Here is a 12262-nt window from a genome sequence, read left to right on the forward strand (position 1 = left end):
TTTGTTAAAAGAAAGACTTTAGGCTGGGTGCGGTGGCTCAAGCCTGTAATCTCAGCACTTTGGGAGGCCGAGGCGGGTGGATCACAAGGTCAAGAGATCGAGGCCATCCTGGTCAACATGGTGAAACCCCATCTCTACTAAAAATACAAAAAATTAGCTGGGCATGGTGGTGTGCGCCGGTAATCCCAGCTACTCAGGAGGCTGAGGCAGGAGAATTGCCTGAACCCAGGAGGCAGAGGTTGTGGTGAGCCGAGATTGTGCCATTGCACTCCAGCCTGGGTAACAAGAGCGAAACTCCATCTCAAAAAAGAGAAAAAGAAAAAAGAAAGACTTTAGATAAATTAACAGAGTTAGTTAAACAAAGAACAATTGGAGAATTGGGCAACCCCACCATCAGAATAGGTTCAGAGCAACTGGTGCTGTCATGCATCAGAGAGGATTTATGGGCAGAAGAAAGTAAGTGATGTAGAGGAAGCAGAAGTGAGATACAGAAACAGTCAGATTGGCTACAGCTTGGGGTTTGCCTTATTTGACCATGGTTTGAACAGTTGGCTGTGGTAATTGGCTGAAATCTACTTGTTACAGGCGTTCATTCGTCTGTTTATACATCCAGTTAGACTACAGTTCACTAAGTATGGAGAAATCTTTAGGCTAAAATATGTAAGGAGGCAGCTGTAGGCTAAACAATTTAATAGGTTTTACATAGCAACCCTTGACCTGATTTGCTTTCTAGTTAAAAGTAGCTAATTAAAACTTACTTCACCTTCAGTAGACGAGCTGAATGGGTAAAGCTAGCATGATGTAAAAATTATGACATTAATTTCCCTACTCTCTTCCTTCTTAGAATTCCGTACCTTCTGAGAACCTGTACTTATTTCAATGGATAGTATGGATTTATAAAAAGATGCATGAAGGCATGACTGTTTGCATCCCCGAAAAATTGTAATATAACCAAAGTACACACAGTAAGTTTCTTGTGATATTTTATTCTTCGAATGCATTTAAAATATAATTCCAGGCCAGGCATGGATGGCTCATGCCTGTAATCCCAGCACTCTAAGAGGCCGAGGTGGGTGGATCAACTGAGGTCAGAAGTTTGAGACCTGCCTGGGTAACACAGTGAAACCCTGTCTCAGGTGTGGTAACACGTGCCTGTTGTTCCTGCTGCTCAGGAGGCTGAGGTAGGGACATCATTTGAGCCTGGGAGGGCAATGCTGCAGTGAACCATGATCTCGCCCCTGCATTCCAGCCTGGGTAACAGAGTGACAACAGCCTGTCTCAAGAAAAAAAAAAAGAATGTAATTCCAAAAATTCAAAATTTGTTCAGGAAGACAAGGGTAGGTATGTTTGTTGATTGTCTCTCTCATATCCATTCCCTACCTCTCTTTTCCTAATAGATCTGGGATTTCCCAGAAAGGTAGTTTGGGTGAAATAGGTTGTACCCATCCAGGTCCTGGAGCAGACCCTGACTGGCTTAATCTAATTAGAGTGATCTACCCCTCCTAGTCACATCAGTTGGTGCAAGGATGGGCACCTGACTACAATCTTGCCAATCAAAGCCAGCAAGATTCAATTAGGGGATTTTGGTTAAGCTATTAGAGAAGCAATGCCTTCCTGCTGGATCTAGCCGGCAAGCATGTAGCTCTGAGAGCTTCTAAAAGTCTTTTGGGATCAGAAGAGGAGGCCCTAAGAATAGAGCCATTAAACACCAAAGTGGCAAAGCTAAGAGGTGAAGAGGAGAAACTCGGTCCTAGTTAATGCTGAAGCCAGGGATACAGCCTCATTTTGTAAAACTGCTCTACATCAATCAATACATTTGCTTTTCTGAGCCAGTTTGGGTCAGGTTTTCCTGTCATTTGTAACCATAACACCTTATTTTCAAAAATCTACCTTATAAAAGGTAACACACATGTCTAAAACTTCTTTTACTGATCATTTAAAACTAAGTTTCATTTTCATAATGAAATCACATGAAGAACCACAAAATACTGGCAACGCCCACTGCAGAAAGGAAGTGGGTTATTTCCACCACTCACTAGCCTTTCTTTTCTCTTTTTTTTTCTCCCTTTTCCCCCACTCTCTCTGCCTCTCAACTTGCAAAGGAAACACTTGGGTAAATCCTATTTGGCCAAAGTCAAGTGCACTGAAGACTGCATTTGTTTTTCGGGAAGGTGCTGAGAATCTGTGTCACTCAGTGAGTATGGTGCCCTGGAGTGTTAGTAATCTAGATTTTCCTTCCTTTTGTGGGTAATTTGCACCATGACTTCTTAGCTATCACTCTCTGCCTTTATAATCCGCCATTTTTATTGAGTGAAGAAAACACAGCCTTAATTCTCCCTTGTCAGGTGAACCCTGGACATGTGTCAATGCCAGCTACAGCTGCCACAAGTATCATGAGTCCACGTGTTCTCTTCTTTCTGGATTTGGGGGCCCATTTTGAATCTTTTTGAATCCCTCACTACAGGCAAATATTTTTAAATGTCCCTTCATGATGATGATGTTAATGTAACTGTTTTGGTACCTGATTAAATCCAATTTTGCACATATCTGGTGTGCATTACATGGTAGTTATCCCTCTATCCATGCCACCCCTTCCCTGCCTATTGTGGGGTGCTAGGCAGTTGCATTGGACTGTGCCTTAATTGTTCAGCAATTAAATTTCCCTGTCTGCACAACGGACTGTGTGAGGTTCTTGAGACAGAACTAGCCCCACAAAGAGTGCTCTGACTTTGCCTACCCCTCCCCCCATCCTCAGCTGCAGGGCCTCAACTACTCAACTACAGCTCTTAAACAATGTCCATAGTGTCATTCATCAATTCCATGAAATTCTTTTTTTAAATGTTTTCTTCCCAGTAACAGGGACATATAGGACTGTGCTTGGCTGTCTTTCCCAGTTGGGGGAGTATAGGTTGTCTCCTATATCTGATGTTTTGCTTTTGGTTTCTCTCCCTTATTGACTAGATTGCTTTAGGGATATGGCGAACGGTTCCACAGATCCAAAGTTCCAGCAGCCTGTAAGTGCATGCTGTCAGGGTGACCTCTGGCAGTGTGTGGCCAGGGGCACCCTCCATGGCAATGGCCTCATGTGGACCTCAGTGAGCATACAGTCCCTAAGACCTGCATTTGAGGGCCCTGCCCATACACACACACACACACACACACACACACGCACACACACACAGACACGAATAAATTTATTAAAGAACATACAGACACCTCAGTCACTTGGAATGTGGCATTCAATGCTGCCTTAGTGGGATGTATAACCTCGACATCCATTTTCATGATTGACTGCATGGTGTCAATCATGAAAATGGATGTCGAGGTTATACATCCATTAGGGGAATGCTTAGCTCAATCCCCTAAAAACAAAACGTTACAGCCTCTCAATGCCATGAAGAATGGTGACACTGCTAATGTTTGAGACTAACATTATGTCAAATCCAAGAAAACCTAGATTTTTTTTAAAGGTCAGCTTGTCAAATCCTTCTCAGACAGCATGAATGCAGTGATTCCTGCATTACAACGTACTGTTTCCCAAGGGTGAGAATCGTCCATTTTCTTGCTTCTGTCAGTGTTCCAGTTTGTCGTTCCAGATGTACTCAAGAATTAGCATGGTTTTGCAACAGTGATACGTGGCACTTAAGGAGTGGCAGTAACTCTTTTTACTCTAAAATTTCTAGAGGCTGGAAATCCTGTATGGATTTGATATAAGGAGGTACGGTACAATTTGCAAAATAAGTAAAAGCAACTCATATGACAAAATTATTTTGTATTTTTCTGTAATAATTTATCATATTGGTTCCACGATAATGGATGACATAATGTTTAAAATTCATGAGTTATTTCTAAACCTAAGGATTTCATTTTAAAAACAATTCTGTTGTAAACGCTTCAGCAAACTTACTCCAAGTTGAAATGAATAAACTACACTCTAAGAACAATAGTGACTCAAGGAAGGTTGTCTAATTTGGCATTAAGAACATAATACTGATTGCAACGCTATATGAAGGGGTTTTGTTAAATTAGAGAAAAATATGGAAAAAACATAAAAATGACTTATGTCTTGAATATTGCTTGTCTTTAGAATATTAGTCATCCAGATATCACCAGGCCATCATCAGAACAGTGAGATTTCTGCGATCATGACTAAATCCAGTCACCGTTGATGTTCTGCTGACATTTGGTCATTTGAAAGCCAAAGCTTTGCAAGAATAATTGGCAATGTGAGAACAGAACACACTTCAGCAGCGTAATTTGTAACTTTTAAGTATTTGGGCATACGGCATATAGGCCTCCATTTCTCCTCCTGCCCCATTGCGCAAATGTTGGTGGCGGGCTGGAGTGAGTGGTACCCGGATCCAGGTGTCGGGGGGGGGGGCGGGGGGGGCTCTCCCTTGGAGTCCCGCCGCGCAAGACTCCGGGGAGCGGTCCGGCAGGTCCCAGAGGCCCCGCCCCCGCCGCCCACCTCCTTGGGAATTGGCTGCTCAGGTCCTAGGGGGCGGCCCCAGCGTCGGGATGAAGTCCGGCATCCCGGACGCGGGCTGTGTGGGGTTTCCGTCACTCGTGGACAAAGCGCCGCGCGCTGGCGTTGCGGCCCGGGCGGAGATCCCCGTCCCCTTCCCTTTCCTTCCACACCGGCTCGCTCACTCTCCCTCTGCGCCTTGCCCTCCCCCAGACTCCCGGGTTCGGCCCCTTCGGGGGAGGGTGGGGCGCTTGGGTTTCCCGGCCTCGCGTGCGTGTGTCCGAGCAGCCCCGGGCGGTGGGCGAGGACGCGGCTTGGGGACCCAGGAGGGGCCGGACCACGGGGTCTGCAGGAAGCGGAGGCGGCCGCGGCTCGTGGACCGGCTCGGCAGGGTGAGAGACACCCGGAAACGGATTCCGCTTCGGGGCCCGCGCGAGCCGGGTGCCTCGGAGGGCGCGAGAGGAGCGGGCGGGCGCTGCTGAGTAATCCCCGCGGCGGCGGCCGGGCGCCCACCTCCCCCGCAGCGCTGCAGCCGGGCCGCGGCTCCTCCCTCCGCGGCCCTTTCCTCCTCCTCCCTAGTCTCCTCTCTCTTCCCCTCCCCTCCCGGCTCTGCTCCGCTCCGGGCAGCTAGAACCCGGCTTCGGGCGCGCGTGCGGCCGCAGCAGTTGCTCCCGACCTCGCCTCGGCCCGACGCAGGGCCTCGCGCGCCCATGGCCGGCTCCGAGCAGCAGCGGCCTCGGCGGCGGGACGACGGAGACTCGGACGCGGCGGCAGCGGCGGCGGCGGCTCCCCTGCAGGACGCGGAGCTGGCCCTGGCCGGCATCAACATGCTGCTCAACAACGGCTTCAGGGAGTCGGACCAGCTTTTCAAACAATACAGGTGACCCACGCGCCCGCGCTCCCCTAACCCGGCCGCGCGCACTTCGTGTCCGGCTCACGCGCCTAGACCTGCGGTCCCCAGCAGCCCCCTCCCCCTCCCGTCGGTCACCGATTCCGGTCCCCAGGTCGCCTTCCCGGGCAAGATCTGCAGCCGGAGCTAATGCGCCTCGGCCACATTCCCCCTGTCCACCTCCACCCCCGGCTCCCTGGTCCTTTCCCTCCCGGGACCCGCCGCGCGCCCGCGGTCTCCCCTCACTTTCTCCCACCCTCGCCCTCGCAGAGATGTGGCTTCTCTCCGCTGGGCAGCTGGCTTTGGGACCGGATGCAATGTGAGGCAGCAGCGAGCTTGGAACGCGGACTTGTGGTGACTCTGGCTCTCGAGCTGCCCTGCCAGCCTTTGTGACACCGAGCCCACCAGCTTCCTGCTCCTCGCGCGTCGCATGGCTCTGCATCATTGTGCATTCTAGACGCTTTTATTGTTTGAAAACAGATACCCGCACGCTTGCTTTGCAGGAATTAAAAAATTTCAGCCCAACTCTGCCCACTCATCTCTCTGCCTTGTATTCTACAAACTCAGTCCTTAAAATGAGTTCCTGATGTCTTTCAAGCAGGCATTATTTATTAAGAATTTCTCCAACGTAAAGAAAGGAAGAAGTTAGAGGGAGTTTTAAAAAGTATATGAGAATGGTAGGAAAACATGTGTGTTAGGTTAATTTTTTTCTTTGTCTTTAAAAAAAATAAAGCGAAAGAACTGAAACCTGGTAGCTTTCCTGTGGGGGTGGAAGGAACCTTCATTTCCTTGGGGACCTGGCGTGTCTGTTCTGGGGTTGAGGAAGCAAGTTTGTGATATGCCGTTTGCTTGATGACAAGCCGTAGGGATATTGATGAGCAGCTTTACCCAACACGTTGAGGGGCCGTGTGCTTCACACTTTGGAGACCCTATAGTCTGGTTGGAACGAGAGGATCAACATGCAACTGTGACCGAGAGACAGAGTCTGTAAGAATGAGAGGAGAGGGAGTGTATGATGTCTAAAGTCTCAGACCTCAAAGAATGGTGGTTTCTACCCAGCAGAGCTTCCACCTTCTTGATGGCCAAGCAAATATCTATGAACTTTTCACTAAAGCCCTTTTATTTTTCAATCAGGGATTTCCCCCTGTTTTCTGAAAACAACAACTTCACTTTACTTAGAACATTTCATTTTTGAAGCATACAAGTCTGGTTTCAAGATGGAGTTGCATGAAAGACTGTTGATGGGGGATTCAAAAGATTTACTTGTCACACAATAAGCCCTCAGGAAGAAAGGTCTGAATATTTCCTATACTGTACTATGCTTTTTTTAGACTACTAGTTTGTGTTGCATGAGAGAAGGATGGAGAGTCTTAGAGGCAAATTACTCTTTTTAGTTGATGATTAAGGTACTTGTATATTTAGTACTTCTTGCTCTGAAGTCTCCTGTAATACTTACTTTAATGGTCTTTTTTCCTCTTCCTTTTCTGCCTTAGGCTGAAATACTACCTTTACATTGAAAGCATGACATTTTTGCTTTATCTAGACAATTTTTTTTTTGAGGTGGAGTTTTGCTTTTGTTACCCAGGCTGGAGTGCAATGTCGCGATCTCGGCTCACCCCAACCTCCGCCCCCTGGGTTCAGGCAAGTCTCCTGCCTCAGCCTCCTGAGTAGCTGGGATTACAGGCACGTGCCACTGTGCCAAGCTAATTTTTTGTATTTTTAGTAGACAGGGTTTCACCAAGTTGACCAGGATGGTCTCAATCTCTTGATCTCGTGATCCACCTGCCTCGGCCTCCCAAAGTGCTGAGATTACAGGCATGAGCCACCGCGTCCGGCCCATATCTAGACAATTTTATTTACTGTTAATAGAAGGCAGTATGTGAGTGCTTGGAGAACTCACAGCAACAGCAGAGAGACGCCCCTTCAAAGGTATTTCTCTGTGGGTGAGTGCATTTTGGATGTGTCCAGGGAATATTTACCTTTTATAGCTAGGTAATGTCTGCTTGTATTTTGATATGGGAACTGAAGATAAAGAAGGGAAAAAAATTGTAGTACCTCTTTTCTGCCAAGCACAGTGCTAGACACATTCCCTTATATATTCTCACTGTTGTGATGACAACAGAAAAGTGAGATGTATCTTATCATGACAGTTTTATAATGAGGGCCATGAGACATAGTTTTTGCTATGGACCAGGGCACAAACACTATAGTTCTAAATCAAGGATTCTTTTCATTTTACCATTCTGCCTCCCTCACTAAATTTATAATAATTTGTCATCTGCTCTGCAATTTTTTTCCCCAGCAATGTTAAAAAGCTTTTTTAGAAGTGGTAGGAAGGAAAAAGACAGAGGTAGACAGAGATGGTATCATCCTATCAGCTTTCCTTGGCCCCATCTGATTTGTTGGTGGTATGGATGGTCATTGCATCCTTCCCACCTCCTAAAATATGCTTCTGATGTATGTTCTGGGAAGCACAATTGCATACAGGTGTGATCATGGACCAGCATTCTGCAACCTGGGTTCCAGTCTTCTGCCACTTTTGTAGCTGCTGACTTTGGTTTCTCAAAATTTACTTCCTTATCTATAAAATAGGAGTAACAGTAAGAGTACCCACATTATCATGTGGTGGTTAGAATTAGAAGTCAGAATCCAAGGCCCCTGGCTAAGTTTAAGCACTCAATAAACTCTGGCTAGCTTCAGTACGTGGTGCCTTCTCCGCTAGTATCGTGCTTTCTTATTGCGCTTAGTATTGTGCATAGTTTGAGTACAAGACATGATGTCTTGTGTGCAGGTAGCTTTTCTATTTAAAGTTTATCTTAAGTATTACAAATGAAGAATCTAAGATTCTGTTATGCATTGGGAAACTTCCCTTTCTGATCCAAAGTTAAATGGCCTGCTGAAAGCTCAGCAGTGACTTGATAAGTGTTTAAGGAGCACACCCCTGGCTCATTTTAGCTACAGAGCAGGGTTAGGCAAATTACCCTGTCTCCTTATTAAATGATTGTTTATCACGGGGGACACCATTCCTCTACTAGTAGACCTTCCAGTCTTACTGTTACAGTTTAACTGTAGAAACATATTTTGTATCTACCATAACAATATTTTTATTAAAGCAAGAAGGTCATTTTCTCATGCCACCTTACTGTAATGAAGAAAGTGTATCAACAGCTGTCTGATGAAAAATGGTTACTTTGTAGAAACAGATTATGGTGAAGGCCACTCTGAATTAGTGGAAAGTCTGGATTGTATAATTCAGATATTATGCATGTAGGAATTAGAAATACATGCACAGTAGAAGCCTTCTTTTATTTTTTTTCTGAGACGAAGTCCTGCTTCGTCACCCAGGCTGGAGTACAATGGCCCTGTCTTGGCTCACTGCAACCTCTGACTCCCGGGTTTAAGCAATTCTCTTGCCTCAGCTTCTGAGTAGCTGGGATTACAGGCCACTGCCACAATGCCTGGCTAATTTTTTTGTATTTTTAGTAGAGGTGGGGTTTCTCCACATTGGCCAGATTGGTCTTGAACTCCTGACCTCAGGTAATCTGCCTGCCTTGGCCTCCCCAAAGTGTTTGGATTACGTGGGTGAGCCACCACGTTTGGCAGTAGAAGCTTTCTTTTGGAATATAGGACAACTCCCTGGTTGGGATTTGAACGGTAGCTGCCTTTCTATTGGAACTATAGTAATAATGTAGCAACAAGCTGCCCTTTGGTGGTGCTGAGCCACCATTATGCATTTTGTGATGTTTTTCCAGAGGTCAGGATAGATTTGTCCTGCTTGAGGGCTCTTGTGCTTTGAACCCAAGTCCAGATATTTGTACGTCCATTATCTTGACCACTTGAAGTCAAGTTCCTCAATACTCAGTGCTCTTGTCTGGCCGTAGTCACTCCCCCTCCACACTCAGACACTCATTCTCTTCTTGCATATGTGACATGCATTCAGACCTTTAGTTGCTCAAGCACATAAGATAAACTGTGGGTTAGGTGCAGAAGACTGTGCTGGATGTTCAGGTGTTGCAGTGTAGGTAAAGCTGATGGTGATAGGAAGGCTTGGAGACATACCCTTGATCCCCTGGAGCTTGTAGAAGAAAAGAGAAGCAACATCCAACCCAGTCTGAAGGACAGTTTTGTGGAGGAAATGACACCTGAGCATTATGATGGGGTAGAAGTGAATCAGTTGAATGACTTGAGAGGGGCAGGGGAAAGGGAAAACGAGAATGTGAGAGGTGCTGAGATTTAAACAGAAACCTAGGAGAGGAAACAGTGGAAAAACTCATGTGGAGACATGAAATGACCTTGGGAAAAGAGTGGTCAGAACTGCACGCTCACTAGTATTACTAGGCTGTTGCATTGGATGGCTTGTTCTATACTTTTCTTCCTACCACTGGTCAGTCCATGTTTCCCATGAGTCAGTGCTTTTTTCAGGGTTACTTTGCTGCCAGGTGTCTCATCAACTCACTTTTCACCATGGCCATTGTCCACAGTGTGGCTTGTCACAGCCATAATTCACTCTTGGCTCCTTGGGACTGCAGGATCCTAATATCACCACCTTTTTTCTCCTTATGGCTTGAAATACTACTTTTTAACAGAGGACTGGCAGGAGTGAAGCACGTGGAGCCCTGAGGAGCGTGAGACATTTGGAGCTCCTGACCCAAATGAGCCTCGTGATTCTTATTTCTGCTGGCCTGACATAAAGTCTCCCTCCTCTCCCTTGAGGTCACCAGCCCATCTCCTGCTTTAACTCTTGGCATTCTTTTTGATTCTCAGACTTTTGCAGTTCTTACCTCTGCCAGTGCCACTACCAGTTTCTGGCTGTAGATATTATTAAAAAGTCCTACTTAGTCATTGTCAACTAAAATAGGAAACATATCATTATTATGAATGTTTATTGGTACATAGTTGCTATGAATTGTGGCACTTTTCCATTTTTAAATTATAAAATGGCAAAAACTATATTAAAATAAAAAGCAAGAAAAATTCATGGTAAGAAATGTGAATGTGCATAAAATGAATGTGTGGACTCTAAATTGTTTAACATCGTTTCTGGCACATGTGACAAAGCCATATGAGAAAGTCGTAGGATATGCAGCCTCAGTTTGTGAGCATGTTGATTGTGGAGCTAGTGTTCTCACACAGATGATTCTGTATAATCCAGGGGTTGGCAACCTATGGTCAGTGGCCAATGCTAGCCTGACACCAGTTTCTGTAAATAAAGTTTCATTGAGACACGGCCATGCTCTTTTGGTTATGGGTCTGTGGTTGCTTCTGCACTACACCTGCAGAAGTGAGCAGTTGTGTCAGAGACCATATGGCACGCAAAGCCTAAAATATCTACTCTCTGGCCTTTTACACAAAGGTTTTTTATGCCTGAGAAAACCATGGTGCTTCCTGGAAAAACTCAAAGGCAGTGTGAGAGATGTTGGGTCAGCCTCTGAGCCTCTTGCCTGCCTAAAACGAAGTCAGATTCTTGGGAGGACAGGAAGGACTTGCAGGCTGTGCATGTTTTCTAGACAATTCAGCTGCTCACAGACAAAAATCTATCTCTGCCTTGCTCCTGGAGATGATAGGAAAGTCCATAGATACAAAGATGTAAGAAAAGGAGAAGCAATGAAAAGCAGAAATGGTTTAAGGAAACTGGCGGGAAAGACAGGAAATTCATCTGTTGACTTTTTCCATCCTCTTCAACTCAGTGGTGTGTTTGTAAAAAGGCACCTTTTTTCCCTCCCATCTATTATGCTATCTGAAAAGGTCCTAATTAAATATTCATTAAAGATTCATTTGGCTTAACTGAGATTCCTTTTAAAATACAGCTGCCTGTAGAATAATATAATTTGGAGGAAATTATCAGGAAAAAAAATACCTGTGCTGTAGTGTATGTAAGTTCCTGTAAGTGTGTACAAGTGTACACTTATACAAACACAAAGCGAAAGATGTGAGCCTTAAAAGAATGTGTTCTTGGCTGTGTGTGGTGGCACACACCTGTAATCCCAGCACTTTGTGAGGCTGAGGCGGGCGGATTGCCTGAGCTCAGGAGGTCAAGACCAGCCTGGGCAACATGGTAAAACTCCATCTCTACTAAAATACAAAATAATTAGCTGGGCACAGCGGCATGTGTCTGTAGTCCCAGCTACTCAGGAGGCTAAGGCAGAAGAATTGCTTGAACCCGGGAGGCAGAGGTTGCAGTGAACTGAGATCTCACCATTGCATTCCAGCCTGGGTGACAGAGTAAGACTCCACCCCTCCCCTCCAAAAAAAATGTGTTCTCCAAATCACATATACACTTATCCCTTATTATCCATGAGGGATTGATTCCAGGACCCCCGGAGGATACCAAAATCTATGGATGCTCAAATCCCTGATAGAAAATGGCACAGTATTTGCAAATCATCTACACACATCCTCCCAAACATCTGAACTTATCTAGTGACTTATAATACTTAATATTGTGTAAATGCTATGTAGACAGTTGTTAATACTGTGTTGTTAGGGAATAGTGACAAGGGAAAAAGTCTATATATTTAGTACTGATGGAACCTTCCTTTTCTTCTGAGTATGTTTGATCTGCAGCTGGTTGTGGAACTCGCAGATACTGAGCGCTGACTGTATTGTATTAACAGGTTCAGTGAGGTTACCTCCTTTCCCTCACTTAGTTGAAAGAAGCTATATTGAGTGAAATAAGGTTTTGATGAGGATTTTTTTAAAAAGGGAGAGAGAAGTAATATTGACACATGGAAGCACTTTCTATTCTAGTTACACAAAACCGCTTGTAGATCCCCAGACACATGGTATTTCAGGAGTCTAGACCTTTCACACAGGCTATTTTAGTTCCTGAAATACCATTTTCATGCCTGGTCTCTTTTGCCGAGGTAACCCTCCTATTTACCCAGCAGCAGCAGTGGGACTAGAAGCGG

At 45.5% G+C, this 12262-nt stretch overlaps 1 protein-coding gene across 1 annotated transcript in view; it reads left to right on the forward strand.

The window, feature by feature from the left end:
* The first annotated feature begins 4546 nt into the window (after window positions 1–4546).
* Window positions 4547–12262, forward strand: part of TTC39C (tetratricopeptide repeat domain 39C) — a 122789-nt gene continuing 115073 nt past the window's right edge. The window contains exon 1 of the mRNA XM_002807499.7: window positions 4547–5345. Coding sequence (XP_002807545.3) covers window positions 5176–5345 — 170 coding nt within the window. The 5' untranslated portion in view covers window positions 4547–5175. The remainder of the gene's footprint in view (window positions 5346–12262) is intronic.

This window comes from Callithrix jacchus, chromosome 13, assembly GCF_049354715.1.
Source record: "Callithrix jacchus isolate 240 chromosome 13, calJac240_pri, whole genome shotgun sequence".
NCBI classification, from domain to species: Eukaryota; Metazoa; Chordata; class Mammalia; order Primates; family Cebidae; genus Callithrix; species Callithrix jacchus.